This window comes from Zingiber officinale, chromosome 2B (genome assembly GCF_018446385.1).
Source record: "Zingiber officinale cultivar Zhangliang chromosome 2B, Zo_v1.1, whole genome shotgun sequence".
Classification (NCBI taxonomy): Eukaryota; Viridiplantae; Streptophyta; class Magnoliopsida; order Zingiberales; family Zingiberaceae; genus Zingiber; species Zingiber officinale.
In genome coordinates, this window is record NC_055989.1 from 92,595,203 (window position 1) to 92,621,091 (window position 25,889).

The window sequence follows — 25,889 nt, forward strand, 5'->3', positions numbered from 1 at the left end:
AAAACCCTAGTGAGTGAAGCTAGGTAAAAGTCCTGGTAAGTGAAGCCGGGCAAGGAAAAATCCAGATGAATCAAGGATGATCGGACATCTGGTGTTGAGAAGGTCAAGTAGGTCAAGGGAGTGACTAGATGCTAGGCATGATGTACCAACAGGTCAAGGTTGACCGGATGTTGGTTTGGGAAACTTGGGACTTGGTTTGGGAAAAACCAAGAGCTGGATCGATCAGTGGATCGATCCAGTGATACACTGGGTTATCTGATCGGTCTGGTGACCGATCAGTAACCACACAGTGAGCTTCTGTGTGTTATCTGATCGGTCTGGAGACCGATCAGGAAGCAGCAGAAGAGAAGAACAGAGGTCGGAGAAAGGGAAGGGGATCGGTGTGTGGACCGATCCACCTGAAACCTGATCGATCCACAGACCGATCAGGCCTCGAAGCCAACTCTCACAGAGAGTTGGCTGATCGGTCTGGGGACCGATCAGTATAGGGCCTGATCGGTCCACAGACCGATCAGGGACCTCCTGGACCGATCAGGATGAAGCCTGATCGGTCCAGGCTTAGCCGTTGTGACACAACGGCTAGATTCCTTTCTGTGTCTTCTTTGTCTTCTTCGCAGGTTCATATAAGAAGGCTACTACAGTGAAGGCTAAATAACTTCTTGCTGAACGGTTCTTGCTCCTGCGATCTGAGCTTTGTTGAGCTCTCTATTGCTGAAGCTTCGCGTGAGCTTTCCTGCTAGTTTTCTAGCTGTTGTTGTTGGATCCGAGAAGTTGCTGCTTCATCAGGATTCCAGTCGACAACGAGAAGGCAAGCAAAGGGTTTTACATTTCGATTGTTCTTGTTTGCTTTCTCTACTGTTGTACTCCTTATTGCTGTTGCAAAGAGTTTGTGGCGAGGTTTCTCCACCCAGAAGGAGTTCATATTAGCCGGTTATCCGGGGTTTCATCCACCGACGGATTGATAGGCTTCGTCCACCTTACGGACACGCCGAGGAGTAGGAGTATCATCTCCGAACCTCGTTACATCGCTGCGTCTAAGGTTTGATCTTCTCGTTCTCGTTTCTGTTGTTATTTTTCCGCTGCGCTAACTTGATTTGTAGAAAAGAAACGCGAAATTGGGGTCGGCTATTCACACCCCCCCTCTCTAGCTGCATCTGAAGGTCCTAACAATGACATCTTACAAGCCTTCACGTCAATGGTGGCTTATGGAGCTCTACGATGAGGTAAAGATCAATCGGCGGCTTATGGAACTCGACTTGATAGACGAAGTTAGAGATAAGGTCGTCATCCGGCTAATGACCTATTGGTAGAGGATAAAGCAAAGCTACAATCGGAGGGTGATCCCAGATCATTCTAAGTCGATGACCTAGTGTAGAAGAGAGTGAAGCCGGTCAACGATGTTACCAAATTAGAGGCACCATGGGGAGACCCATACAAAGTCATTCGAAAGCTCAGCTCGAGATCCTACTATTTAGAAGATGAGAATGGGTGGAATCTAGAGCGGCCTTGGAGCGCTAACCATCTCCAACCTTATTAAATGGGGTAAAAGGCTTTATGTGCACATTCATGTAAACTGGCAAAGTATCTGTTTCAGCAATGCAAGGAATAATGAATGAAAAATCAATTGTATCCCAGACTCTTACTCCGATCGGCCAAGTTAAAACTGTTGGACCAGGTGAGCCGACAAGAGGAGGTGAATTATCTGTTAAAAAAAATGAACATTTCCCAACTTTCAACTCAGATTAGTAGCAACAGTATAATTATAACAAGTAAATTAAACAACTACAAAATGCAATAAGAGGCAAAGAAATTTACTTGGCTATAACCTAGGTGGTTATTAATCCAAAACAAATGAAAAACACTAAAAGTCTCCTTTGATGAAGGCGGAGAAACCTCTTAGACTCGTTGAATGCTCAAATAGTTGCTAGGAAATGAATACAAGAGTTGATCATTAATTACTAGCTCCAGAGATCTTTTTATAGTCCCTGGAAAATCTTATTCGAAGCTAGAAGACGTCTTTAATAGAGTGGAAGGCGCCTCTAGCATGGCAAATCCTATCCGTGTGAAGATAAAGTTTATCTTCGCAACGGTCACTGTTTAAAGGTGCCTTGAAGGGATTGAAGACGCCTTCTATAGAGGCTCGAAGGCGCCTTCAAGGGTTGAAGGTGCCTTCCTCCCAAAAGGCGCAAGGGCCCCTCCAGCAGCTGCTACCGAGCTCCAAACTTTTCCTTTGCCTCTTCCACTGCTCCGTTCGCTTGGGTGATTTCGGTCATCCGGAATAAGGCTCACCCGAACTTATTTTTTGGCATTCTCCTCGAGCAGGCTTCCTCCCCGGCTTCTTATCCCTCGAACGTCATGCACGTTCTTCTTATTCACCGGTGTACTCTTCCATAGCATCTCGTCTCTCGGACGCACCGAGCCCGTTGGCTCTTTCCCATGCTGTCCTTCTCGTTAGTTATGTCTTCTGCTCGACTTTGTTCACATCTTTCTCCTGCACACTTAGACACAAGGATCAAATACATAAGACCAACATGAATCAACAGCCGAGTGATAACTATAAACTCTAGCCTGATAGAAATCAATAGTCGAGCCACCACTATAAACCTTGGGCTAACAAGAAATTAATAGCTGAGCGGTGGCTATAAAATCGGGAGGCCGCGAAAAGCATGAGTCAAGCGGTGACTATAAACCCTTGTTAAGGACCTTAAAGTTGAGAGACGATTATAAACCCTTGTTAAGGATTCCAAAGCTAAACGGTGGCTATGAACTCTAGCGTGCAAGAATAACAGTTGAGTGACGGCTTTAAACCCGAGAACAATGGAAGTAGACAGTCAAGCGACGACTATAAATCATAAATTCAAGGCGAAAGTTTCATAAGACAAGCGGCGACTATAAACCCTTGAACATGGATAATTAAGCAACCAAGTGACGGCTATAAACCCAGGCGTAAGCTAAGAGAAAATTGTAAATAACCAAGCGATGACTATAAACTCGAGCATGATAGCGATTCGACAGTCAGCAACGACTATAAACCCTTGGACTGTAAGCTATAAACAATCGAGTGGTGACTTTAAACTCATGCACGACTGTGAATCAGCAGCCAAACAACGGCTTTAAAATCGAAAGTCTTCGCCCACAACAACCGAACGATAACTATGACACTGAAAGTCTTCATGATCAACAGCCGAGCGATGACTATAAACCTAAGCACAAGGGGGAATCTACAGTCAAGCAGCGACTTTAAACCCCGGTTCAATGACGAGCAGTGGCTACAAATCCTAAATTCTAAGTGCGAAGAAAATATTGAAAGTCGAGTGACAGCTATAAAACCTAACGGTCGTCATCGAGACTTTCGAATAAAAACTCAAGTGTCAAAGACTCCCAACTTGATCGAGTGAATCATAACTATTAACTACGCAGAGAGGAATCTTTGCATGAAAATGCTAAGTGTGGGAGATACTCAACCTGATCAAGCCAAGCGCCCGTTCTTATTTTCTACAACGGGATGTCGCTCGACTGCAGTTCACGGGAGATTCAAACTATTGCACAGGATGATTAAGTAATATAGAAAGAATAAAGAGAATACAAAGCAAGCAAATTTTAAAACACCGAATGGGGGCGCATTGATTAGTACTTGGGTTTACAATGGTTGCTCCCCATTACAAAATGCTGGTAGAGTAAAATTATGCTAGATTGGCAACAACATCCTCGGGGAGCGAGCCACAAGCTCATCGTTCCGAACAGATGTAATGGAGACATCGACGGATAAGTGGTCGTGATCCTTCAGTTGTTGGATAGTCCTGTCTATGTCAAGATCAAAGAGCCATAGGATTCAATCGGAGAAGATTTGGTTGGAGCCTTCCGAGCGGAGATATTTAACTCAGAAATCCTCTAGCCGAGTGGACTTGTCCTCTTGAAACTTAGCCAGCTGGGCCTTGGACGCCTTCAGCTCGGCCTTCAGAGACTTCAGCTTGGTGTATTGATGGGTGATTTTCTATTGCTCTGTCGATCGACTTGATTGTTCTTCGAATAAAGCTGTCTCAGTCTCCTTAAGCTTCTTGTCCAAGGCCCGAGCCTCCAGGTTTTTCTTCTCCAGGTCCTCTATGGCGCGAAGTTTCCGAGTGTTCTCTGATTTGACCTTAGAGTCAAAATCCCGGGCCTGCTTGTTGAGTCACTCGAGCTGTTGGGCTTGCTCCTGACTCTTACTCTTTTCTATCGACAGTACCAACTCAGAGCCAACCAACTATTCAGAAGACTTTTCTAAATCCTCCTTCAAATGAGCAACCTCATCGGTGAGCACTTCAACAGTAGCTCGGGATGCACTTGTCGATTAGATTGGGGCCCGCAGTTGCTTATTTTCGTGCTCGAGGAAGGTCAACCTCTGACACATAGTCAAACTCTCCACCCAGAACTGTAAAAAGAAAGAATCAGAACAACGTAGTAAAGGCAAATATAAATTTTTGAGGAATGTAACTTACCATTGTGGATTTTTGAGTGAAGCTGTCAGCCATCTCCTCAAGCGGGATGGTCATCGCCCTGCCCTTGGCATCCGCCTAGGTCTGGGCCATAGGACCTTGGATGCAGATCATGTGCTCGGGCGATCGGGGTATATCATCGCTTGGAGAGGACCAAGTGTTAGTGGACAGGTGGATTAAAGCCGATATGTGTCTACGATCGATCAGATCAGAGGGCTCCAAAGTCGCCTGACCCTTGGATTTGGACTTTGAGGAGTGCATCATGGAAATTGAGGCCACCAAATCAACCGACAACAAGAGGAAGGAAATTGGCTACTCTAGAATCCTGTTGGCCGACAACTCAAGCACTGATGGAGTCTAATAGGAAGAAGGCGACATCGGCAAAGTAACCATCCTCATGGGGATGGAAGAAGACAAATTCTTATTCCGCTCGGATGGGGGTCGAGAAGTAGGCACTTCCATAGGTATCGTTGTTGAGGCTCTCGAGTAGGAGGTACCCTTCGAGCGGAGTCTCTTCCTCCTCTGGTGCTGAAGTAGCGGCTTGCTAGAGCCTACTAACTTGGTCAACATCGACTTAGACGGTGTGGCTATCGAGACCATGGTGGGCCGCATGGGAGGAAGCTTCCAGTGGTAGCAGCGACATTGCCCCTTATCGCTCGGCTTGCCTTACAGGTCTAATCAGCCGAGTTGTCGATTGGCAGAAGTCCGCGGTCTTCCAGCTCGGTCGCACCGCGAGCATTGATCTCGGTATCAGAGAGCTTACTCTTACTGCTCAGTAAGGACTTCAACATGACTTCGGCTGTAAAAATGAAAGTGAAATCAGTTAGATTCTAAGGTGATATAGAGAGAAAAAGTTTACCTAATGAGCTGGGTAGCCGTGAGCCTGGGGGGGGGGGGGGCTTAGTCCAAAAATATATAGAACGCCTTCGTGCATCAACTTATGTATGTGGTACTGGCCAGATGAGCGGGCACCTTAAGGTAGGTCGACTCCTAATGATACTTGTGTAATACGGGAGGCTTCATCAACTCCATTTGCCAGCCGATTGGGAATAATGACCGTTTAGGAAGGAAAACAAAAAAGTAATATTCCTTCCAATGTTGTTGGAAGAGGACATTTTATCAAAGAATACAAAGCCCACTCGGGCTTGTATAAGAAAGTTCCTACCTCAGAGAGCTTGGGATAGTAAAAGTAATGGAAAATGTAGGGGACGAGCGGGGTGCCATATAAGTGATAAAAACCTAAAGGAGTTCGACACTAATTGATACAAAGGAATATGAAAATATCTACAAACTGCAGAAAAGAATGGGTGGATCGGGAATCATAAATCGACCAAAATTGGTCTTTGAAAAAAGTAAGGAAGTCGTCCAGTAGCTTGTGTGGGCGCGCATACGCAATGGGGATGGCTATTTGGTAGTCATCAGGGATGCCATAAGTTATTTGCATATGAGTGATTTGGTCGCCATTGAAGTCGGATTTCATGAAAGTGTACCACTGTTCGATGACGGGTGGAGGAGGAGGAGAGGAACAGGCCATAGAGAAACGATGAAAATCAAAGATCGACACAAGAGAGGGTGTTGGAACAATCCAATTGTCCGTGCGACCATGTGTTTTGGTATTTGGGCAAAGAGTTTAAGTTAGGTTTACCCTTATTATTTGATATGTGTATGTGAGTATACAGGGTTGCAGGATACACATATAACTCAGCTTGATGGATTCGGGCCCGGTAAAGGATGGAGCATTCGAGGGACCATGGACAAAGCAGCAAGGACAAGGGCCGAGGGAAGCGACTTCGAGGCATACGCGAAGGATGATATTGGGAACAAGTCGCGGGCTTGGATACATCTAAGGGATGAGAGCCAAAGGAAGTAGGCTTGAAGGTTAAAGGTCAAGGCTGCAATGAAGGGCCAAGTAAGTCGTGAGGGTACGAGTGTATGAGAGATTGTACTCAGGGTAAAATCCTAAATTTAGGGTTTTACTGTAGCAGTTACTATAACAGCACTGTAACAATACTGTAGTAGTCGATTGGTGTTTTCATCAGTCGACTGGGAGCGAATAGAATGCTTCTGTTCACTCGACCAATGTGGAGCAGTCGACTGGTATCGAGCCGTTGGGATGTAACGGTCGAATCTCCACAGAGGACAGTCGACTGATGGTTTTGACAGTCGATTGGTAGGAGGAGTTTTCCAACCCGCGGTCTATATAACCAAGGCTTAAGAGTTTGGTTATAGTTGACGAAATAGAGGTGGTTAACCCCTATTAGTAGTCTACCAGTGCCCTATCTTGTAAAGAGTTTTTTTAAGAGTTGTTGTGAAGTTTCTCCACCCACAAGGAGCTACGTGAGCTAGCCGGAGGTCTTCTGGGGAATAATCCACCGACGGATATGGATCGTCCACCTTACGGACAGCCGTGGAGTAGAAGCCTTATCTCCAAACCACGTAAATCGATGTGTCGATTTGTTTGCATTCTTTCCTTTAGTATTTAGCTTTCGTATTTGTGTTTGTATTATTGTATTTCCGCTTGCGCAACTAACAAATACGTAGGAAGCGATTATTTAGGGGTGCCGTCTATCAACCCCTCTTCTAGCCGACCACCGATCCCCTATAGAGGGAATACAATCTTACTAAGGAAGAGGATCGGTGATGAGAAGCAAAGGAGATGAAAATCAACAGGAGACGGGTGTGAGAACAAAGACACCGCAGAGTATCAAAAACAAAAAGGAGTTAAGGGTTTAAAAACCCTTGGGGACGACCGCTCTGGGCCGTCTGATTGAGGGATTTAGAAAATGAAGTCTCAATCTGGCAGTTGAATTCGAAAAGATGCCTGTCACATCAATAGATATCTGCCTGTCACATCAAACGTGTGGCGGAAGAAAGTTGGACACGTGGTGTTTTATAATGAGGAGCATTAATGAGGTTTAATTAAAGAGCATGGCAACATGCTCGACATTAATGATCGAAGATTTGCATAATCTTCAAGAAATCGGGATGATGTTAACGACAATCACAAGGCACTCACTCGCCAAAGGAAGTGATAGGAAGTTGAAAAATCATAAAGTGTTGCCCACGAGCATCCAAAGTGGATTGTGCGGATTGAGAAGCTGTTGAGTAAAGGTATAGTCATAAAGCGGCTCACCGAAGATTAATCATTTCGTCTCATAGCTGAGCGACGACTCTAAACACATGGCAGTAAGCAACTATAGTATTTACTATAGCTGAGTAGTGACTCTAAATCTGAGTAAAGTCGAGCGGCGACTATAAACCCTTAATTGATGGGTCAAAGGTGGGAAAAAATAGCTAACGTGGATGTCAAAGTCAAGGCATGGAATCGTCAGATTACTAAAGTTGGTCGAGCGAGTGACAACAGGCCAATTGGGCATGCCCACCTACTCGGCAAAAGGAGGGCCTAGGAACAGTGTGCCACTCGAAGGCTTGTCCGACCAGATCGCTCGTCCGGATGGGCAATAAGCAGCGCCCCAATAGCCGAATGACTAAAGAGAAGGATAGTTGTTCGCAACTGTGACGACTCTATAAGAGCTAGTTCGACCAGACCGCCTGTCCGGCCGTACGAGGAACAACATACCGAGCCGAACGACCGTGAAGAAGAACAACCTTAAGCAACCAGATGGGGAATCCCGGGCGAGTGGCTCACCCACTCGGCTAGCAGTGTGACTCCTTGCTTAGCTCATCGTATCCTTCTGGGAGTTGGTGTCATTGACAATAGGGCATGGTTAGTTAGCAAATTGTACGACATAAGCTTCCACTATCACATCAGTGATTTGCACGTCCCGTTAAGGAATGATGTCAGAGATACTTTTCTGACTTGTCTTTTTATAAGAAAAATGGGAAAATGTGCACGCGTTTTAAGAAGCGAGCACGTATGCTACAAGACCACTATATAACTAGGGCTCTATGCACTGGAGAAGATATGCATTATTAGTGATTACACTCTTATTGTTGCTATAGTTTTCTTTGTTCTTTACTATTATCGGTGACTGACTTGAGCATTGGAGGGCCAATGCTGGGGACCTCTTCCCAGGTCTAACACTGACGTTCTTGGTTTTTGCAGAGGGGAGCGAAGTCTTCACAAGTTCAACCGCAGAGCCACTTCCCCAGCCAACCGTCTTCACCGCTTTTGGACATGATCAATCATGTTGTGCAAAATAATATGGATAATGATGTCTTTTAAATTATTCTTGTAGCAAAATTGTTCTGGACCTCTTATCATTGCACATCGCGATTGGAGCACCCCAAATGCCATCTCGACATTCTTTTTCGTGGCCTCCTATCGTTCCTTAAATATTTTTCTCTTGGGATCCTGGGGATATGAAACGCTCTTGACAAAAATAACTTATATAGATAGATTCCATTGGTTAGATAATATCCTTTTAAATATTATGTATTATTAATCATAAAATTAATCTTAGGTGCATTTTCTTCTATTGAAAATATTCTGAAAGATTTTTCATGATATCAACTATACGAAGGAATATCTCTTTTTGCATTGAGAATCGTTATTGGAATATGTCATCAGGATATACCAGATAATCAGAGAAGTAATTATTGAAAAGACGAGCATACCCAACTCCATGATCCTGATTCAAATACCTTCTCCTTTGTGTTATATCAGAAGAACTTTGAGCTCTTTGATGTACCGTTTGTCGCTGCTCATATAGCCAGAGCATTTTTTGTTTATCTATATCCTCCGCATCTTTTGCCAATTCATTTCTCTAGAATTTATGGAGCATAGATCAATATGGATTTTAAGTCATTTAAAATAAATTAAGATATTTTTGTGATTGAAATAAATAAAAAGTTGAGGAATAAGAAGTAGAAAGTGAAGATAACGATAAGAGGGATAAAAAAAATGGATCATATATTTATAATTTTTTTAAATTAAAAAAATTAAATTTAACCGTTAAACGACTTTTTAACCGTTGTTTAACGGTATACCACATACAACAGCTAATAAAAATTAGCCATTATTTGTTTTTTTAATAATTTTTTTTAAAAAAAATCAATATTAAAAAATAAAAAAAATTAAAGAAGTGACTCCGTAAATCATTAAAACGAAAAACCTCCCTCGATGGTGGCAGCTCGGTGAATACTCTCAGGAACGCCTTTATCGTGTGCGCCAGCCGGGAGGCTTGCTGCAAAATGAGCTCCAGTAAATTTGCATGATTTGACCGCCATACCATAAAATTTGGGACAATAGTTAGGTAGGTCTCCTCCCATCCTCTAATTATTTGGTTAGAAATTAATTTCGTAATTTATTTTCCGCCCAGATAAATCACCTTTTCTTCATTGGGCCAACACTTAGGACTAATTACAAAATAACTACAATCGTAGGAACAACGTCACGACTCGCTGGGTAATAACACAGATTTCGTTGTAACAGTCGTCGCCCAGGTCGGAGGGGGGAGAGGGTTCCGTCGAACTCGGGAAACAGAGATAAGGAGAGAATGATGCACTGGGTTAGAGCTGAAGCCTCCGATTTTGGCGGTAATCCTCCGCTCGCTCGAAGGTGATCGATCGCCTCTCACTCTCAGCCTCTTTCGTTTTTGTTCTTTTTTTTTTTCCGCTATTTATCTCTGGTTGCGAGAGGATCTCTGATGGTGTCCGTGGCCGCAGCGGCCACACAGCCGTCAACGTCGGGAAATCGAAGGTCGTCGTGTTTGGAGGCTTCGCTGACAGGAAATTCTCGAACGATATCGCGGTGTATGACATAGGTATCTCCGCCGTCAAATTTTTATATTTATCATGATCGTGTATTTTTTCATAATCAGTCGGAAGGGATTTCCTCTTTCTCAAATGTTATGGCTTTGGTTTCTGTTTAACAAAAAATGGCAATTCATCAATTACAATTATGTTTTTCTTTCTTCTGTGGCACTAGAAGTGTTTTCTAGTATCATAAGGAATTTTTCAGACGAGAATGTGATTCGAACTAAGTAATGACTAATTGTTCGTGATTGCAATCACTAAGTCAATGAATAAAGTCAATCGTTACCATCAACCAGATTGCAATCACTAATTTTCTGATTTGGATGACCATGCAAGTTATAGATGTTATCTTGTCATAAGTTTTCATCTAATGGTACTTTATGTTTGAATGCTTCAATTGACTTGCTCCTTCCCTCTTAACTCTAAAGTAAAGCTTGCTCAACACCTTTGTTTTGCCCTCTCTATAGTTTTATCTTCTATATTGAATAGGAGCTGCTCATAGCCTGATTTTGTCCTTATGTTATGGGTAGGCACATGAGACAGTGTAATGCCCATGTGGTTCCACTATAATCAGATCTCTCTGAATGCTGTTAACTATAGATATCATGCTAATCACATTGCACCCTCAACCTGGTATAGATTTGTTGGTAATACCATCTTACTAGGTTGCATACAACCGGCCTCACTTATTTTCTGCAAAATGGACCACCATCCTTACAATTCACAACACTTTTTGTTTTTATTCAACGATTCCACTTACAAGGTTACAAGTTATTGCAGAGTTATAAACCAAGGTACATTGTAAGTTGACATACTTTGTACTCTTTTTGATTGAAATATTATTTAAATTAATTATGTCTACCTTCTTGCATACATTAGGAAAGCTCTCATTAACATAAATTGCAACACTAATCAGATCATGTCTATGAAATAAAAGCATGATAAATTAAATAACACATGGGTGAAACAAAAATTGAGTTAATGGAGCTCCCACAGGTATGGTGCGGTGGTAAAACACTCAACAGAACAAATAAGAGGACTGGGATTTGAATCCCAAATGGGATGAAATTCTTGGAGGTCGGCCTCTGACTATGCATAAGCTATGCTTTGGATTTACTTGGTAGGCAAATCAGGGGTAACGGTTGTTTGCTTCCAGGATTACTCCAGCAAAGCCCGGACACCTTGATTATCAAAAAAAAAAAAGTTAATAGAGCATGCAATATCTTCATTGGAAGTAGAAAAATGAGAACATGATGTATTCTTTGCCTATGCCTGCACATATGCAACACACAGATAAAATAAAGTTGAGAAGTAACTGCAGTGACAAATCTCTCTAGTGGGCTTTTTCTGCAATGGTTGCATTGACATGCTATAGAAGAAAAGGGAGAAGCAATGCACTCGACAAGATCCTAAGTTGACATGTGCATCAGCAACATGAAGAAGCAGGAGAATTTGGAGGGATAAGAAGATATTGCTGTGAAGAAAATGAAGAATCTGATTTGTGTAGAAGAAAAGAAAAAAATGGAAGATTGGAGTCCATGAAAACTCAAATAAATGAAGGTTTGAGGTTTGTTGGATTTTGTTGGCTATAAATTTGAAGAAGTCATTGCAGAGATTTGATACCATAGGCGTTGATGTTGACCTTGAGATGATTCCTGTAACATGGATATTGGAAGGAAATCTATGCTGCAGTAGAACAACGAAGAAGAATGGTGCTACAAATGGTAGATGGAATGAGTTTGCTTGAACTACTGAAGGTCAAGATTTGGAGGTGCAAATTGGTAATGGACATGAGGCAGCCTAGTCACAGTAAAACAGAAGATCGGAGGAGATGCGGACAGTTTTTGCTGCAGTGGATCTGTGATGCTGCTTGTTTACGTAGAGGTGGATGCATGATGGAGTCTTGTTGGTAGAGGGATTGTTGAGGACTCCTCGTTGGAAGAGGAATCTATTGGATTTGGTTGGACGAGTTATGAGAAGGGATTTGCTAGATCTTATCAATGGCAGATATTATGGCCTATCAAATATGAAATTTACTTTGCCATAATTGTGCTATCAATGGCAGATATTATGGCCTATCAAATATGGAATTTACTTTGCCATAATTGTGCTAATTAGCTGTGTATATATTATTACCTAGAGTAGATTATTTGTAATTAGTACATACTTAAATTAGATTATCAGTAATTAATATGGTAGCTATATTTACTTTGTTACTAAAGATAAATTGTAAAGCAATTCTATTTAATGAGAAAGCTCCAGAGAAGAAAGGGACACTTTTTTCTGGAATTTCAAAGCTGTTTTGTCATGGTATCAGAGCCAAAGGAAGGCTGAAATTTCTTCTGCCCTTAAAGCTCTCTGGTTTGTTTCTTTTGGGTTGATTTCCAATCAACAAATTTTTTTTCTCTCGGTTGATTGACTTGTGATTGAGAGTTTGGATTAAGATTTCTGTTTTTTTTTTTTCAGATGGCTAATGAGAATTTTTCTGGAAGAATACCTACGGAGACTTTGACAATCAAATTTACCGGAAAGAATTATGCAACATGGGAATTTCAGTTCTGGATGTTTCTGAAAGGGAAGGAGCTTTGGGGTCACATTGATGGGTCTTTAATGGCTCCTGAAAACGCTAAGGACCTTGGTCAATGGGAGACAAAGGATGCCCGAATTATCTCTTGGCTTCTCGGATCCATCGAAGCTCATATGGTGAACAATTTACGTCCTTTTAATACGGCTAAGGAGATGTGGGATTACCTGAAACGAATATATCATCAAGATAATACTGCAAGGCGATTCCAACTAGAGCTTGAGATTGGTAATCTCAGTCAAGGTGATCTTTCTATTGAGCAATATTATTCTGGATTTCTTAATCTTTGGGGTGAATATTCTAATATTATATATTCAAAAGTACCAAAGGAGGCCTTAGCTAGTATTCAGGCAACTCATGAAGTTAGTAAACGCGATCAATTTTTAATGAAATTGAGATCAGACTTTGATGTTGCTCGGGCTGGATTGCTAAATAGAAATCCAGTTCCTTCTTTGGATATATGTCTTGGAGAATTGTTGCGTGAAGAACAAAGATTGGCTACCCAAGCTGTTCTAGGTGCATCACTAGAAAAATCTACAGTTATCAATGTTGCTTATGCTGCTCAAGGGAGGAACCGTGGTAAGGATCAACTGCAGTGCTATAGTTGTAAGGAGTTTGGGCATACTGCTCGCAATTGCAGTAAGAAATTCTGCAACTATTGTAAGCAACATGGGCACATTATCAAGGAGTGTCCTACACGTCCGGAAAATCGACAAACCCAAGCTTTTCAAGCTACTATTCCAAATCTGAATGTTATTGGTCCTACATCTACAGTCACTGGCACCAATCAATCTGTTCTTACGCCAGAGATTGTCCAACAGATGATTCTCACAGCCTTTTCTACTCTTACTCTTCAGGGCCAAGGTATGAATATTTCTTCTTCATGGATTGTTGGTTCTGGGGCGTCCAATCATATGACTGGGTCACCTGATCTGTTGCATAATGTACGACAGTATAATGGCTCACAAAATATTCAGATTGCTAATGGCAGTAATCTTCCAATTACAGCCATTGGTGATATAGGGTCTTCTTTTAGTCATGTATTTATCTCTCCTGGGTTGTCTACAAATCTAATTTCTGTTGGGTTGATAATCACTGTGATGTACATTTCTCTCGTGATGGTTGTATTGTACAGGATTAGGTGTCGGGTCAGGTGATCGCGAAGGGGCCTAAAGTGGGAAGATTATTTCCGTTGCAGTTTTCTGTTCCTAGAAATTTGTCCTTCTCTTCTATTGTTACTGCAAATAAGGCTGATATTTGGCATAAACGATTGGGCCATCCGAATAATGTGATTTTATCCAATTTAATGAAGAATGGCTTTCTTGGTGACAATATACAGTCTTTTAAACATCTATTACCTCTTGCCTGCACTACTTGTAAACTTGGGAAAAGTAAAGTTCTACCTTTTCCTACTCATGGTGGTCGTGCTAAAACATGCTTTGAGATAATACATAGTGATGTTTGGGGCATTACTCTAGTTACTTCCCATGCACAATATAGATATTTTGTGACATTTATTGATGACTATAGTCGATTCACGTGGATATATTTTCTACGTAGTAAAGCTGATGTGTTCACTGTTTTTCAAAAATTTCTGGCTTTTATTGAGACACAATTCTCTACGTGCATTAAGATTTTACGGTCTGATAATGGTGGTGAATATCTATCACATGAATTTCAAGCCCTTTTGCAAAACAAAGGTATTTTATCACAACGGTCATGTCCTTATACTCCCCAGCAAAATGGGGTGGCTGAACGAAAACATCGTCACTTATTGGATATGGTACGCACGCTCCTCCTAGAGTCCTCAGTTCCGCCTACATTTTGGGTGGAAGCCTTGTCTGTATTTGATTAATCGGTTGCCCTCTCAACAACTGAATTTTGATTCTCCTTAATATCGTCTTTTCGGTATGCATCCTGATTATCACATGTTGCACACATTTGGGTGTGTTTGTTTTGTCCACTTGCCGTCTCATGAGCGTCACAAGCTTACAGCTCAATCTGTACGGTGTGCTTTTATGGGTTACAACAATGTTCAAAAAGGTTTTCTATGTTATGATGCAATTGCTAATCGTTTGCGTATTTCCCGAAATGTGATTTTCTTTGAGCATGAGTATTATTTTCCGCAACATGTTTCTCCTTCTGGAAGTATTCTTCTTCCTCATTTTGAGAATACCTCTCCATCAACTGATCGTTTTATACCTGGCGTTATATATCAACGACGAAAAACTTCACCATCACAAACTCTTCCCGATCCTAATCCAATGGTTCTTCGAAAATCCTCTCGCACTCGTCATCCTCCTGATAAATATGGTTTTTCTGCCACTTTAGCTGATACTACAGTTCCTACCTCTTATTCGCATGCGACTAAGCAGACATGTTGGGTTAAAGCTATGCAGGATGAACTTCAGGCTCTTCAGGAGAATCACACTTGGGATATTGTTCCTTGCCCAAGTGGTGTTAAGCCCATTGGTTGTAAATGGGTATATTCTATTAAGCTACGATCTGATGGCTCAATTGATAGATATAAAGCAAGGCTGGTGGCACTTGGTAATTGCCAGGAGTATGAAGTGGATTATGAGGAGACATTTGCTCCTGTAGCTAAGATGACGACAGTGCGACTTATCCTTGCTATTGCTGCTTCCAAGGGATGGTCATTACGACAAATGGATGTGAAAAATGCCTTTTTGCATGGAGATCTTAAGGAAGAAATTTATATGACTCCACCATCAGGATTATTTTCTACACCCTCTTCTGATGTTTGCAAACTAAAACGTTCACTCTATGGTTTAAAGCAGGCTCCACGTGCTTGGTTTGATAAGTTCCGCTCTACGCTTATTAACTTCTCTTTTGTCCAAAGTCAGTATGATTCTTCTTTATTCCTGTGCAAAACTGCAAAAGGAATCGTCTTGCTCCTGGTATATGTTGATGATATTGTTATTACAGGGTCCGACTCTGTCTTAATTTCTCAGCTTCAAGAGCATCTTCAGGGGTCTTTCCATATGAAAGACTTGGGATCTTTACACTATTTTTTGGGGCTTGAAGTACACTCTACTCCAGCTGGAATTTTCTTACACCAACATAAATATCTTCAGGGGATAGTGGCTTTGGCTGGTCTACAGGATGGTCGTTCTGTTGATCATCCTTTAGAGGTGAACGTTAAATATCACCGTGATGAGGGTGATTTTCTCCCAGATCCATCTTTATATAGACAACTAGTGGGGAGCTTGAACTATCTGACTATTACCCGGCCTGATATTGCCTTTTCTGTTCAACAAGTTAGTCAATTTCTACAAGTACCTACACATCTTCATTTGGCTGCAGTTCGACGCATTGTTCGCTATTTGCATGGCACTTCTTCCCGGGGACTTTTCTTCTCTGCGGGCTCTCCTATTCGTTTGGTTGCATATAGTGATGCTGATTGGGCTGGTTGTTCTGATACTCGACGCTCAGTTACAGGTTGGTGCATGTTTTTGGGTACCTCTCTTATTGCGTGGAAAAGTAAGAAGCAAGATCGGGTGTCTAAGTCTTCCACAGAATCAGAGTATCGCGCTATGTCCTCTGCTTGTTCTGAAATAGTTTGGCTTCGGGGACTGTTGGGTGAACTTGGGTTTTCCCAACTTGAACCTACTCCACTTCATGCAGATAATACTAGTGCTATTCAAATTGCTGCTAATCCAGTATTTCACGAACGCACCAAACACATCGAAGTAGATTGTCATTCTATTCGTGAGGCATATGATGCTTGTGTCATCACTCTTCCACATATAACCACTGAATTCCAAATTGCTGATGTGTTTACTAAAGCTCTCTCCCGACATCGTCATCACTTTCTTATTGACAAATTGATGCTTGTTGATCATCCAACATCAATTTGAGGGGGGATATCAATGGCAGATATTATGGCCTATCAAATATGGAATTTACTTTGCCATAATTGTGCTATCAATGGCAGATATTATGGCCTATCAAATATGGAATTTACTTTGCCATAATTGTGCTAATTAGCTGTGTATATATTATTACCTAGAGTAGATTATTTGTAATTAGTACATACTTAAATTAGATTATCAGTAATTAATATGGTAGCTATATTTACTTTGTTACTAAAGATAAATTGTAAAGCAATTCTATTTAATGAGAAAGCTCCGGAGAAGAAAGGGACACTTTTTTCTGGAATTTCAAAGCTGTTTTGTCAGATCTGGCCATTTTGAGTTGTCTCCATGTCGCTGCAAAGATAGGAGCCATCAGTGAGTTGGGATAAAGAACAGGATCTTGCTGTTGCGGCCTTCTTTTGGAAAACAGGAGGTGGTGAAGCTGGGCTGGTTGAGAGCTATGTGGTATCCTTGCTGAGGCAGGGTGAAATGTGGGTCATGCTAACAATGAAGCCCCTGGAGAAGCTTGCTGCACGAACAGTGAGGGCATGGGTCTGTGAGTGATGAGGGTGTTGAAGAAGCACATGGGCATGGTGAGGACAGTGTTGAGGAATCACTACTTGAGCGAGGAGAGAAGTGGTGGAGAAGGAAGGTTGACAGTGGTCCCTAAGGGAATAGCACTTTGGAAAACCTTTGCCTAGAAAGGGTGATTCTGATACATAAAATTTGGGTAGAAAAGTATTATATTACCTTAATAAAATTACCATCAATCAAATACCTCTAACAATGATAATGATGATGACTATGTACAAGTGGGATCTCCTCCTAGAGCTTTCTTTTTTCACTTTGTTGCTCTCTGTAAATTGTTCTTTTTATTGTTTTCTTACATCCCTCAACTTTGCTTTGCATGTAAATTTGTCCAAGATAACTATTAGTTGTTCTACTCGTAGAAAATAAGTTATGGTATACTCCGGAGTGCACTGGTGTCGGTTCAGATGGACAAGTAGGGCCTAGTGCTAGAGCATTTCATGTTGCTATTGCTATCGACTGTAACATGTTTATCTTTGGGGGGCGTTCTGGTAGCAAAAGGTATGCATTTTTCTTTTGTTTCTTTTAAGATAATGCGACACAAATATAGATTTTCTAATTCTTTTATTATTTTCTATTCAGAGTAGGTGACTTTTGGATGCTAGATACAGGTATAATTTATTTGTTTCTTGTCATAGCTTGTAAGCTCTTTAAGAAGTCTCATTATTCAATACTTAAGCTTAATCTATCATAAATTGGTAGGATCATTCTGCATTGAGCCTCTTTTTTCTTTTTCTTTTTTTTTTTGTTATGAAATTTAATTGGGTTTTCTTCCCATTAGCATTTCTGAAGGTAAATCTTAAATCAATAATTTCTTTGAGTTTTAGTAGTTTTTAATTGCTGCTGATCTAAATTTTCAGTTGATTTTCTATCATTTCTGTGCCAGCACAATTTTTCTGTGCTCAACATCTCACTCAGTAGGTTCTACTGTTTCTTAGGTTTTCGTAAATTTTATCTCTTTGCAAATTCTGGAAAGTATTCCAAGAATAAAAGTACATGCTTCATACTTTGTGATATAGCACTAAATCGAACACTTAAATTTCATAGAAAATTATGACAAAATTGATGAAATGCATAACTATATCATAAAGAGTAAAAGAACCCCACACAAAAATTATCCATAGGAAAATTTTATTAATTGAAACTGAAAAATACATTGTAGCAAGAACACTTCTATAGACTTGAGTACAACCAAACTAAGAGAGAATTACACTAATTGGCAAATATAATCACTCAATCAAATCCCTACTAAATTAAAATATACCTATTGAAATTATTACCAAATTAGAAGATACCTATTAAACTTCTACCAAACTAAAAGATACTAACTTTTTGACACCCTAATAACACCAAACTTACAACTTCATTAAAATGTCACTTCTTCTAAATTGTAGATCTTACCCAACTCAACTTTTAGAAAATCTAAAAACTTTTAAAATCCATCCATCCCTAATTTAAATTAATCTATCCACCTCTACATATTCACTACTAATTAGTACCTACTCTAATTAATAACTTCTTGACACCATAATAAACAATTATCAAAATTACAACTTTATTAAAAAACTAATTCTCCTAAATTGGTGATCTTACACAACTCAACTTTTAGAAAATCTAGAAATTTTTAAAATTTATCAATCTATAATTTAACTTAATCTATCCACCTCCATGAAGGAGAGCCTTGGTGTAACGATAAAATTGTTGTCGTGTGACTTTGTAGTCATGGGTTTGAGTCGCAAAAATAACTTCTTGCAATACAAGATAAGACTGTGTGCAATAGATCCAATATGACCTTACCCTTCCCCAAACTTGCATTGGCAGGTGTGCACCGAGCTGCCCTTTTATCCACTCCACCTATTGACGGCTAATTAATGCCTTCTCAAAATTAATATCCAGCCTTTGTTTCTAACAAATCCACCCCATTTCCTCCTAGTTCACAAACTCGTATGCAATTTATCTTGATGACAATAGCAAAGGACATATTGAGAAAGACCTCTAGCCTTATGTCGTACACAAATATGAGAACACTAATTACTCAGGGAATCAACATCTAAATGCAAATTTAGTAAAGAAAATCCCAAAGAAAGGTGTTTATTCAAATAATACTTCTTCAACATATATATATAAAAGGTGGGACAATAAAATAAAATGATTACTTATAAAATATATATATAAAAGAATAAAGTTAAGAAGGACAAGTAGGGTTGGGAGGGACATAAAATTATATCCTTTACCCACTTTCCCCCTACATATGCGGGACATCTTTTTGTTTTTATCCTTGCCTTATTTACTTGAGAGGGTGGGGCGAGGCAACCTCAATTGAGTTGAGGCGGGTTGTGATTATGATGCAAAAAATTCCCATCCCGACCCTTGTGACTACATCCTTTCCCTTTTACTTGATCAAAGTGCCTTGCCTTTTCTCTTCTCGTTTTCTATGATTTCTTTCCCTCACCCTTGATGGACAAATGGAATCTTGTGGAAATTCATGGGGAGGACTAATTCATGGGTCAGCACATACTGATACGGGAGGAGACTAGGTGAATCTCATCTAATATAGTCGGCATAAGCGGCGCATTAGAAGATTACCTATGCCATCTAATTCTTCATATGGAATGACAAATTTTAGTGGCACAACATGAAATTTCAATGGTCACATTGTGTAATCTCAAACTTGTTTGCCTGTTGTTTATAGATTATCAAATATTATGTTAGGCATTTCTTTCTACTGCATATTTAATCCATGCTCTTCTGAGTTGGCAACTGATATTTTGAAAACACAAATAGCTTTTTTCCAAATAAGTTGCAATTTTAGTGTATCTTCCAGATATATGGCAATGGTCGGAACTAACCAGCTTTGGTGATTTGCCATCTCCAAGAGAGTTTGCTGCTGTTTCAGCAATAGGAAACCGGAAAATTGTTATGTATGCATAATGATATACGCTATTTCAATTCTTGCTAGATGCCTTAGGTGCCATGTTCAACTCTTACTCTAAATGTAGGTATGGCGGATGGGATGGTAAAAAATGGCTTTCAGATGTGTACATCATGGATACAAGTAACTACATTCTCTTGAGTGTTGTTTGATTCTGGAACCTGCAATTATTATTATTATTTTTTGAATGAACCATAACTCTTGGTTGATGGTTAAAACAATTAAGTGTCACTTGAGTGGATGGAATTATCTATTACTGGCTCAGCGCCACCACCAAGGTGTGGACACTCTGCAACAATGGTTGAGAAGCGATTGCTAATTTTTGGTGGAAGAGGTAAAGTATTCTTTCTTTCTTGAATCAGAGAAGCCCATTGAAATTGCTGCAAACTTTTGAGATTTTCCTTTGGCTGCTAAATTCAGTCCATGCCTTATTCAGAATGAGAGTAATTCTTTTCTACTGATTCACCTGTGTTGGAACTTTAATGTAATATTGGGTAATTCATGCGCAGAACTTGCTCTAATACCCAACTCATTGAAATCTCAGCATTATGCTAGTTGTATAAATGTCTCTCCTGTTCTTTTGAGGAGGTCCAATTAACTAACATTTGTCAGTCATTTAATTTGTGCATATGATTACTGACAGTTCTTAGCTCATATTTGACAGGAGGCAGTGGGCCTATTATGGGTGATTTATGGGCCTTAAAGGGTATTATTGATGAAGGTAATTTATCACAAGATAGTCATTTAGTTTCCACCAAACACTTTGTGAAATGCATTATAATACTCAGTGTCATCATATCTAGACTTGCCTTGTCTGGTGAAATATCAATGTTCCACTAATGAATATGCTTGCAATTTTGATTTATTTCTGTATTTTTTTTTGTCTGATCTTCCTCTAACCTTGACTGTTTTGCTTGTCGAAGAGAATGAGACACCAGGCTGGACCCAGTTGAAGCTTCCTGGACAAACTCCCTCTCCAAGATGTGGTCATACAATAACATCTGGAGGGCATTATGTATGTATAATTTGATGATAACTAATTCATTCTTGTTTCACTCTCTTATAGTGACAAGAGATAGATGAATACTATGCGTGTGATAGCTTGAATGAGCTCCCACAAATATTTTGCACATTCGATGTGTGTACTTAAGTTTCATAAATAATGATGAGAATTGAGTAGTAGCTGCCAACATGTTAACTAGTGTCTTCAATTTATGTAGTCATTGGATGTGAACTTGCTAATTTTAAAGTTTTCTATTTTGACTTCGTATTGTTTAATTTACTTCTGTTAGTTTCTTTTCAAGAACATGGCTGAGACCAGTAATTCATTTTGTGAGGGTTGAAATGAAAATAAGTGGGGAAAATACCCTAAGACCAAAAAAAAAAGGTAGAGAAAAGCGAAGGATAAATAGTTAGAAACAGCTAAGAGAGTAGTAGCAACTCAGAATTTGTTGCTGCAGTATGTCCTATATGCTGGTTGCTAAAAGATAGCCTTCTTATGAACCAGATAGACACTCCACTATAATAAGATAGCAGCAACAAGTTGGGGGCATTTGAGCCTGAAGTACTCACAATCCTCCAACATGCGAACTGAGTTTGAGAAAACGGGAGACCTACCAATTACCAAAATATGTATTCAGTTTGTGCAGTGTAGTCAACTTGTGAAAAGATGATAAGCACCTTTATCCTTGAAATGCAGAAGCAATACCAGTTTGAAATATAAGGCTGCTTGATAGTAGGTGGCCCTGCTTAGAAGGTCAACCTAAATGTAATAACCATGCAAAAATTCTCATTCTAAGTGGAGCCGTACACTCCGTATCCATTTTACCCCGCCCTCTTTCTGAAAAGAACAAGTGTATCATCTTGATAAAAAAGAGACCAGATGATTCACATCACCATTTCAGATAATTTGGTCCGATAAACCAGTATGGAGCACACCAATACGGGATCAGAGAGCTTTCACTTGCTTGAGATGAAATACTCAAGACACTAGGAAGTAGGAAACCTTGAAGAGGCAATTGTGTTAATTAGTTTTCCAGCTGAGCAAGTTTGTGTGATTGTTCCTGTTTCTAAATTGTTTATACCTAAAGTAGAACAATACTTTCAACAATGCTTTCTGAATGATGCCCATTGTTTACTTTATTGTGTATGCTAACAATCTTGATTTTCAACAAAGGAGAATTATGTAACTTTGTTAAGATCTTTTTATTAACCTAAATGCTTACAAAGGTTGTTCATATTTCCAATGTTTACTGTAGTATATGGTATTTCTTTATCTTTTGGCCTTTAGTTTTCTTTGGTATACAAATAAGAAAATGAAGCAAAGAAAAAATATAGTCCCTTGCATATATTCTTGCCTTTAGCTTGTAAAATTTCTAGAGACACCATATTGTAATTTGTATCCTTCTTCCCTCTTATGCATGCGTGGTTGAATGGCCAAATTTGTTGCATTTATTAAATTGTATATTCCATTGACACGTTTTGTCTGCTATTTGCACAGTACTGCTCATTTCTAACCAGCATCATATCCAACTTATCTTTCTAAACACTATACAAACATGTGTTCAGCTGTTGCTGTTTGGTGGACATGGTACTGGAGGCTGGTTGAGTCGATATGATGTCTATCACAATGACTGCATCATTCTTGACAGAGGTAAAAGTTTATAATGAATCAATTATTATTTGTATGCAACAATGGCGGAAAAGGTATCACTAATGCTTTATTAGGTAGATTCTTGGTTGCATTATCTGTCACATGGAGTATTATGATTTTGTGTTCTCTTGCATATTTCTTAAGACTTGACATATAGAAGAATTGAAATTTGTTTCATTGTGAATTCTTTCATATTGTTTCTTTTTCCTTTTTTTTTTCAAACCATGTTCTGTATTTATTTGCCATCCGACGAAAAAGATCCTTGCGAGGGGTTTCAATTTGTTGCTAGAACATACATAAAGTACAACTTTTGACCCACGTAATGATGCTATGCCTTAATTTTAAAAAGTTGTTACTTTATTTTCTGCTTTAAGCTTTTATAATTTTGCATCTTTGTGCAAGCATGACTAGTGCCTCAGTCCAGGTCAGCAAACATGGTCACTCAGATTTAGAGGTGTAGTGAGCGAGACTACATGCTTTGACCACACTTTGTATTTTATATTGTTGGGAGACTTATTGAACTTAAGGCAGTTTTATCTGTGCACTTGCATAGTACCATCTCTGGTGTTTAGATGAAGTTTTGATGTACAAGTGCTCACTTCCACTGTTACAGTGTCTGTTCAATGGAAACGGTTAGCTACTAGCAATGATCCTCCTGCACCTCGGGCATATCATTCCATGACTTCTATTGGTTCTCGATATCTTTTATTTGGTGGGTTTGATGGGAAAACCACGTTTGGCGACATATGGTGGCTTGTTCCAGAAGGTATTTCATGCCGCTCTTTAAAATTCTACTATGCCGCGACAGTTTTTTATCCATGATATTTTTCATAGGAAGATATTTGTATGTGTGGACTTACGTTTGCTGCTTTCCTATTCCTTCTTTGACAGATGATCCTATAGCAAAAAGGTTGCAGTCTGCTCCAAACCCTCCACCTGAAATCAAGCCCGTTGAAATGATGGATGGGTTAGCAGAGTCCTTGCCAAAGGTAAATAAACATTGCAACATGAACTAACAATTTCTGTCTCATAGATCATTTGTTAGGCTTTTGGTTGACAACGCAGAACTTTTTATGTTTATTTTGAAGGAAGTCCAGAATGAGCCATCACCCGTAGTTGAATTGCAAAAGAAGTTAGGGATTATGCTTTCTTCTTCTACTTCTCAGGTTCCTGTTGATGTACTAGTAAACGTTTCATTATTTGTGCTGGTGGAGAGTGACATTCTATTGTTTTCTATGATAGACAAATATTGTGGAAGAAGTGAACGACGAAGAACTAATTGAATTATCATCAAAGTTAGCTGGAGAAGCATTGAGTACTCCAGGTCATTACATGTCCATTCAGGTAGGTGTGGTTTATTGGATGAGGTTCTATGCCATTTGTCTTATATGTGGAATAAAATTATTGGTCTGTAATTAGATACTACGCGAATATTGGAAAAATGCAAGTGCAAGTTCGATCCAGTTGCAAGAGCTTGGACCACTTTTGCGAGATTATCAGCGTCTCATAGTTAATCAGCTGTATGTTTTCTTTTCTCAATGAGTCACCTTTCTGATTGTCTTTGCAGTGTACTATTGTTCTTTCTCATTAGAATGCTATACTTGGGAACAATGAATCATAAAATATAACTTATATTCTCTATCCCAATTAGCAATGTCTTGAAATTAAGTCCATCTTGTTTCCTACATGATGTAACAACAATAGACAAACCTTGCCCCCAGAGCAATGGTGCAGCGGTTGGATGTCTTCTCAGTTTCCCATACATTTAAGAATCGAGTCCCAGTCCTAGTTTCGATGAATTATTAGATGAATTTTCCTTAATAGACAATTGGCCTAAGAACGCTCTCAACTAAAAAAAAAATTGAAAAAAAACGGTAGACAAACCTTGAGTTAACAGAGTATCGGTACAGGATCAAGACTGGAACTATGTAGGGATTACAATAGTATATCCTTGAGTCTAGTAAAGATGATTAACATGAAGCCTATAAAATATAAAGTTAATATGTTGTGTCCGCTAATTTCTTCTCTTACAAAATTGGAGGCCAAGTCAAGAATCTATTTTCGACGACTCGGCCTATCTGATTAATTTCCTTCATTTACGTTTTTCAAGCGATCTTTTGAATATTGTTGGACTGAAATTTTACAGGGAATATCTTATATCTGATATACCGTCAATCACAACGAACCTTACTAGACAACACCGTTTTTTCCATTTGAAAAGTGCTTCCCAGGTACAGTTCCCAGTGTTCTTTACTCATTTTGAGTAGTGTCATTTACTTGTCTTTATTTCTTTCTCGAGTTTGTTTTCTCAAGCATCCCAGTTGAACGGATGGTAGCTTCGCTTGGGATCAATGTATGCAGTAATTTGCAGATTCAGATGTTACATTTCCGAGACTTGCTAATTTGGTGTATAGAATATTGCAGTTGCGTATGGATGACATACCTAAGCTTCTGGACGAGTACAGACAATTGGTCTCTTAATTTTGGAAGGTGGCTTGTATTTGTCATAAAATCAAGGTGATTGTTGTTTACTGGAGGATTATTTTATTAATAAAATAAATGCCAACTATAAATAAAAACTTTAATTAATAATTCTCCTGCCATTCGTGCTACTGCATCTAGGCTTCTGTGGGCACAGTGTCCTTCATGGAGTTGTTCTTCAAAGTAGAAAAACGGTGTCTCTGGAGCTACTCAATCAGAATTTGCAAGCTAGCAGTCAGCAATAGTTCCCTGGGCGATCCGTGATAAAATTTACTCTCAATAACTCAATGCCTTTAAGCAGCAGTTAATGAGATGGGAGGCATTCTTCATGTTCAACTTTCACACTTTTAATTACTCCCATTTGTGGACTTGGTCATGGTGATTTCTGTTTTAAATTGAATTCGATAAATATTAGGACAAAAAGTGTCATGTAACTGATTAAAACATTTTGTTCATTTCAACGCGCTACTTCTTGTGGTGGACTGCACTAGACACCATTCTTTTTCATCATTTGTTGCTAAAATCCAGTTGTTTTTTTAGCTTATGTAGGGATTTACTCATCAGCCTCTGTTGTAGCTAACCC

General features: G+C 39.7%; 1 protein-coding gene across 9 annotated transcripts; it reads left to right on the forward strand.

Moving 5' to 3' along the window:
• The first annotated feature begins 9,810 nt into the window (after positions 1 to 9,810).
• LOC122046377 (protein GLUTELIN PRECURSOR ACCUMULATION 3-like) lies at positions 9,811 to 25,796 on the forward strand. Of its 9 annotated transcripts, none has more exons than XM_042607056.1 (19): positions 9,811 to 9,996; positions 10,104 to 10,201; positions 17,603 to 17,741; positions 17,823 to 17,851; positions 20,053 to 20,161; positions 20,240 to 20,295; positions 20,399 to 20,506; positions 20,837 to 20,893; positions 21,096 to 21,187; positions 22,741 to 22,825; positions 23,439 to 23,591; positions 23,717 to 23,814; positions 23,914 to 23,991; positions 24,068 to 24,169; positions 24,245 to 24,345; positions 24,972 to 25,056; positions 25,125 to 25,178; positions 25,250 to 25,342; positions 25,448 to 25,796. In XM_042607056.1, the coding sequence occupies exons 1-18, from the start codon at positions 9,935 to 9,937 to the stop codon at positions 25,304 to 25,306; spliced, it is 1,563 nt and encodes a 520-aa protein (XP_042462990.1). In that variant the 5' UTR covers positions 9,811 to 9,934; the 3' UTR covers positions 25,307 to 25,342; positions 25,448 to 25,796. The 9 variants fall into 9 exon arrangements, 6 of the variants coding, with proteins under 6 accessions (XP_042462990.1, XP_042462991.1, XP_042462992.1 ...); XM_042607057.1 differs by having other exon boundaries at positions 9,812 to 9,996; positions 20,065 to 20,161; XR_006130268.1 differs by lacking the exon at positions 9,811 to 9,996 and adding an exon at positions 12,660 to 13,020 and having other exon boundaries at positions 25,240 to 25,342.
• The last annotated feature ends 93 nt before the right edge of the window (positions 25,797 to 25,889 follow it).

Bases quoted from the DNA above. Each gene is read 5' to 3' on its own strand.
- LOC122046377 (XM_042607052.1), top strand. From the start codon at position 12,660: ATGGCTAATGAGAATTTTTCTGGAAGAATACCTACGGAGACTTTGACA. The intron at 20,296-20,398 runs GTAACTACATTC...AAAACAATTAAG, and splicing joins TGTGTACATCATGGATACAA to TGTCACTTGAGTGGATGGAA. The intron at 23,992-24,067 runs GTTCCTGTTGAT...TTTCTATGATAG, and splicing joins TTTCTTCTTCTACTTCTCAG to ACAAATATTGTGGAAGAAGT.